We start from the raw sequence: 6186 nt of genomic DNA, 5'->3' as shown, positions 1-6186 counted from the left end.
GCAGAGAATTTATTGATGACATAGAAACGTGGCTAAAACAAGACGCCTCGCAGGATGCCGCTAATAATGTAAGCGCCGTGGAAAATGTGTCTCACGCTGCATCTCGTAAAAGCTATGACGTAGAGCCCCACGATAGCGTCTCACAGACCGCAAAACCCGCACGCCCCAGTAGCAAAGCAGCTGCGAGCAAGTCCTCTAGTTCATCCTCTGCCAGTACAAAAGGTAAAACCCTTTCAGAGATGGCAATTCAGGCCGAGCTGGAGCGCGTAACCCTGCTAAAGCAGGCTGACGCGTTACAAGAAAAACACGCGCTTGAACTTGAAGAAGCCCAATTAAACGCAGTAATGAAAGCCAAAAGAGAAACGCTGTCCGTTAAAACTAACTTGGCCATCGCAAAGGCGAAGTCACAGGTGTTTAAAGAACAAGAAGAAACACAAAAATCGAAAAGTCTAGCGTCCTCTGGAGCCTCTACACCCACACAATTCATATCGCCCCAAAGAGCTATGAAACAGACAAAAATGTCACCGGCTCCCGTTCCGTTGTCTACCGTTGGACCTACTACGTCAGTCGCCCCCCCCATATATGCAAAAAGCAAAGCAAAAACACGTCATCTACAGCAAAGTGCAGACAGTAATAATGACCAACCCGATTTAGCTGAAGCAATGCGCAGGCAAAATGAGATTACTGCAATGCTGATTAAGCAGCAGAGACAGTCACTTTTACCACCCATACAAGTACCAGTTTTTGATGGTGATCCCCTGCAATTCAGATCCTTTATCAAAGCATTTGAACAAGGCATTGAGAGCAAGACAGATGATATGCAGGTTAAGCTTTATTGTTTAGAGCAATTCACATCTGGGCAGCCCAGAAAGCTGGTGCAGAGCTGCATGCATATGAGCCCACAAACTGCATTCGGAGAGGCTAAAAGGCAGTTGGAGTGGAACTTCGGAAGCAAAGTGAAAGTTACAGCTGCATTTCTGAACAAGGCATTGGATTGGCCAGCCCTGAAAGCAGATGACGGCGTAGGTGTAGCATTAAGATCATACACATTTTTCCTAAGAACCAGTTATAACACAACGGAGGACGCCGGATATTTGGACGAAATGGAAAACTCCTCACACATGAAGGTGTTCGTCTCCAAGCTGCCGTTCAGGATGCGTGAGTCCTGGAGGATGAAAGTGTGCAGCATCAGAGAGGAGCAAAAACGGAGAGTGAAATTCAGAGACCTACTGGACTTCCTGGAAAGGCAAGTGAGAGCTGCAATGGACCCCGTCTTCTGTGAAATTCAAAATACAAGAGCAAAAGCCACAACACCACCAACCCCCAAGTCAATTGGAAAAGCCAAAGGCAGCAGCTTCGCCACCTCTGTTGCTCAGGTGCCACACCAGAGTGACACGCCCAACGTTGGAAATGCAGGCAAAATTCAGTGCTTGTTTTGCAATGACGGCCACATACTTGACAAGTGCACAACATTCAAAAAGAAACCAAACAAAGACAAAATTACGTTTTTACAGAGCAAAGGCGTGTGCTTTGGATGCTTAGTACAAGGTCACTTAAGCAGGAACTGTCAAGAAAGGCTGACATGCCGCACCTGCAGTAAGAATCATCCAACAGTTCTGCACATCGAACCAAAACCTCAGAACACCCCAGCCGACCATGAAACACAAACGGTCTCCAACGCACTTGTGTCCTTGGACTCTGAAGGTGATACTGGGGTCGGTTCTAAAGAATGCTCGCTGTCTGTTCTACCTGTCAAAGTCAGACTAAACAAAAGCACAAAAGTAATCGAAACATACGCTTTCTTGGACCCAGGCAGCTCAGCCACATTCTGTACCGAGTCATTAATGACTCAGCTGAACGCACCTGGACAAAAAATGGACATACTGCTGAAGACAATGGGGCAGGAGAAGTATGTGAGTAGTCATAAGATCTCTGGCTTGGAAGTAGCTGCCTTAAATGACAACAAATTCTTGAGACTGCCAGATGTGTACACTCAAAAGTCAATCCCTGTCACGAAAGACAACATACCCAAAGAAGAAGACCTTAAAAAATGGCCTTACTTACAAGAAGTGGAACTGACGCCCATCAATGCAAGTATTGGACTGCTGATTGGTGCAAACGCACCTAAAGCACTGGAACCATGGAAAATAGTCAACAGTGAAGGTAATGGACCCTACGCTGTCCAGACTCGTCTTGGATGGGTCATCAACGGCCCACTTGGACAAGAAGATAGCGACGACAGCGATACAGCTTCCGTACAGGTGAATCGCATCTCATTAGGAAAATTGGAAGAAATGTTGATTAAGCAGTATAATCAAGATTTTGTCGAACAGCACTGTGACGAACACGCTGAATTGTCTGTGGAGGACAAACAGTTTATGGAAATAATGTCAAGCTCAGCAACACTTACCAATGGTCATTACTACCTGAAGCTGCCATTCCGCGACTCCAATGTAGTGATGCCCAACAACAAACAAGTCGCCCAGCAGAGGGCGCAACAGCTGCTGAAAAGGTTCAAAAGGGACCAGTCATTTTTTGAGGAATACAAAGGATTCATGCAAGATGTTAGCACAGAGGGATACGCCGAGATCATACCTCAAGATCAGCTGAGCCATGAGGAAGGTAAAGTCTGGTTCTTGCCGCATCACGGAGTCTACCACCCCCGCAAGAAAACATTACGCGTGGTGTTCGACTGTGCCTCATGTTTTGCTGGAACATCCCTGAACAAACAGCTCCTCCAAGGCCCCGACCTGACAAACACCTTGTTAGGTGTGCTCACCCGCTTTCGTCAGGGTCCAATGGCACTAATGACTGACATCAAAGGAATGTTCCATCAAGTCAGAGTGGCTGAGGAACACGCGAATTACTTGCGCTTTCTGTGGTGGCCTAACGGCGACCTAACCAAAGACCTTACTGAGCACAGAATGTTAGTCCACATCTTCGGAGCAGTGTCCTCCCCCAGCTGTGCTACATACGCCCTGCTAAAAACTGCTGAGGATAATGCACATCTGTATCCAGAGGAGGCCATTAGCACCATCAGAAAGAATTTCTATGTCGATGATGCCCTCAAGTCAGTTCATTCAGTCGAACAAGCCACCTCTCTCTACCAGCAACTCACCGAGGTATGTGCTAAAGGAGGGTTCAAGCTCAATAAGTGGATATGCAGTGACCGCTCTGTTCTCTCTGAGATCCCCGAAGCAGATCGAGCCAGTGGAGTGAAAACACTTGACCTAAGCAGAGACCAGCTGCCTATGGAAAGAGCCCTAGGCGTCCAGTGGGATGTTGAACAAGACTCCTTCACCTTCAGCATTCATAACAAGCACAAGCCACTGACAAGACGTGGAATACTGTCAAGTGTGAGCTCCATTTACGACCCACTAGGGTTCTTAAGCCCGGTGATACTCCCCGCAAAGCAGATTCTGCAGCAGCTGTGCAAGTTGAAGCTGGCGTGGGATGAGGCAATACCACCAGAGATGGCACAAACATGGCAAAGGTGGGTGGATGATTTGATTCTGTTACACTCATTCAGTGTCAGAAGATGCTTCACACCTAGTGAATTTGGAAATGTAGAAATGGCACAGCTGCATCACTTTTGTGATGCCAGCGAAGTTGGATTCGGTGCCGTATCATACTTACGGCTAACTAACAGCGAGAAGGAAGTGTGTGTTGCTTTTGTTATAGGCAAAGCAAGGGTGGCTCCACTCAAGCACGTCACCATACCTCGCCTGGAACTGGCTGCAGCAGTCGTTGCTGTGCGCCTGGACAAGATGCTGTCAAAACAGTTGGAGCTCAACCTCAGTGAGTCAGTCTTTTGGTCCGACAGCATGACCGTCCTAAAATACATCGCAAACACCACCACTCGCTTTAAGACCTATGTAGCCAATAGAGTTTCCATCATAAGTTCACTGTCTAATGTCGGTCAGTGGAGACATGTTGGCTCTAAGATGAATCCTGCAGACGCAGCTTCGCGAGGCATGAAAGTTGGAGCCTTCCTGAAGTCCTCAACCTGGATCACTGGTCCTGACTTTCTCGGAAAAACCGAGCGTGAGTGGCCAGCAAGCGTGGACAAAGCATCGCTGCATCCGGACGCTGACCCAGAAGTGAGAGAGGAGGTCCTTTCCTTCGCCGCACAGGCGGAAGAAGTATGTCCCACCACTAAACTGTTGCTGCACTTCTCTAGCTGGACAAGGCTCAAGAGAGCCGTGGCATGGATTATGAAACTGAAAGAAAAGCTAAGGCTAAAGATAAAAGAAAATGCACAATGTGGAGATCAAACTCCTGTCAAACAGGTAAAGAAAACAAACTACTTACCACTCACAGTCGATGACCTGCTCTTAGCAGAGGAGGCAATAGTGCGCTTTGTGCAAAAGAAACATTACTCCAGCGAATTGGCTGCACTGAAATCAGGTGGTGTAAAGAAATCCAGTCAACTGTACAAACTTGACCCCATTGCCATTGATGATGTATTGAGAGTTGGTGGTAGGCTGAGCAGGTCCGCTCTACCTGTGGAAACAAAACACCCTGCAATACTACCAAAAGAAAGTCACGTCTCAAAGCTCATTCTTCAACATGTACACAATAAAGTTGGTCACAGGGGAAGAAATCATATGCTCTCAACCCTACGACGACAGTACTGGATTCCTCATGCAAATGCAGCAGCCAGAAAGATCATCAGTGAGTGTGTGATATGCCTAAAGCAGCGCCAAAGACCAGGTGAGCAGAAAATGTCTGACCTGCCTGTTGACAGAGTCACAGCTGATGCCCCACCATTCACACATGTGGGCCTAGATTATTTTGGGCCAATAGAAGTTAAGAAAGGCAGAAGCCTAGTTAAAAGATATGGAGCACTTTTTACTTGCCTAACCTGTCGCGCAGTACACCTGGAGGTGGCGCATTCCCTCAATACAGATTCCTGTATAAACGCCATCAGGAGGTTTATCTGCCGCAGAGGCCAAGTCAAAGAAATCCGGACGGATAATGGAACCAACTTCGTCAGCACAAACCGTGAGTTGAAACAAGCCATTGCAGAGTTGAATCACAGCAAAATTCAGAAAAGCTTGATGCAGGATGGAATTAAATGGACATTTAACCCCCCATATGGAGCCCACCATGGTGGCGTATGGGAACGCTTGGTGCAGGACGTAAAAAGATTGCTGCGTTCTGTAACTAACCAACAAGCCCTAGACGATGAAGCCCTGCAGACAGTCTTCTGTGAAGCGGAGGCCATACTGAACGACCGTCCAATCACCACCTCCTCTGGCGATCCCAATGACATCGAGGCCTTGACTCCAAACCACCTTCTTCAGCTGAAAGGTAAACCCATCTTGCCACCAGGTTTATTCAAGAAGGATGACCTGTACGCTCGGAGACGCTGGAGGCAAGTGCAATACATCGCCGACCTCTTCTGGAAGAGGTGGACGACCGAGTACCTCCCTCAATTGCAAGAGCGGCAGAAGTGGAACAAAGTTCACAGAAACTTCACAGTTGGTGACATCGTGCTCGTGGTGGAAGAGTCCGCACCCAGAGGTGCGTGGCCCATTGGGCGCATCACCGACACCATGGCAGACTCCAAAGGGTGCGTTCGACGGGTCCGTGTCAAGACACAGACCAACGAGTTGGAAAAGCCCATCACCAAGATCTGCCTCCTGGTGGGGGTAGTTTAAGGGGCAACAGTGAATGTTCGCCTCCAACGGAGTCATGTTCTTGAACCTCTGACTCTACACATCTACAGATGCTCACTTACTGATTTAGTCCGTGATGCAATAGGCGTCACAACCTTTATGCTGAAAACATGCACACAGTCCATAAGCACACAGAACACATGCACACAGACCATTGCATACACTTGAAGCCTTTTTTTTCCCTTTCAAGAAGAAGAATTTTTGTTGTTTACGGACCGAAAACCATTCGTAAATGCACTTGAGTATGAACTTTAATAACAATGCAAAAAAAACCACAAAAAAGAAAAAAAAAAGGAAAGCAAATAGCATTGAATTGTATGTAAGCTTACATTTTTCACCGTACTTGTAATGGCCATTCACTTGTATATATTGTATATAGATTTATAATTACTTGTTGTTCAAGAATTAGGGGCCGGAATGTAATGGCCGTTTCTGTTTTTTGTTAAGCTCACTTCGACCCGTGATTTGTATACGCCTACCTAGGCACAGGCGCAGGTGATTTTAG

General features: G+C 47.2%; 1 protein-coding gene across 1 annotated transcript in view; it reads left to right on the top strand.

Annotated features, from left to right (window-relative positions):
* The first annotated feature begins 844 nt into the window (after positions 1-844).
* Positions 845-6186, top strand: part of LOC115556635 (uncharacterized) — a 5524-nt gene continuing 182 nt past the window's right edge. Inside the window, exons 1-2 of the mRNA XM_030373806.1 lie at positions 845-5004; positions 5335-6186. The exon at positions 5335-6186 is cut by the window's right edge and continues 182 nt beyond it. Of these exons, the coding sequence (XP_030229666.1) occupies positions 888-5004; positions 5335-5663 (4446 nt within the window). The 5' untranslated portion in view covers positions 845-887 and the 3' untranslated portion in view covers positions 5664-6186. The remainder of the gene's footprint in view (positions 5005-5334) is intronic.

Source organism: Gadus morhua, chromosome 13 (assembly GCF_902167405.1).
Source record: "Gadus morhua chromosome 13, gadMor3.0, whole genome shotgun sequence".
NCBI classification, from domain to species: Eukaryota; Metazoa; Chordata; class Actinopteri; order Gadiformes; family Gadidae; genus Gadus; species Gadus morhua.
This window is presented reverse-complemented; position numbering and strand designations above follow the sequence as displayed.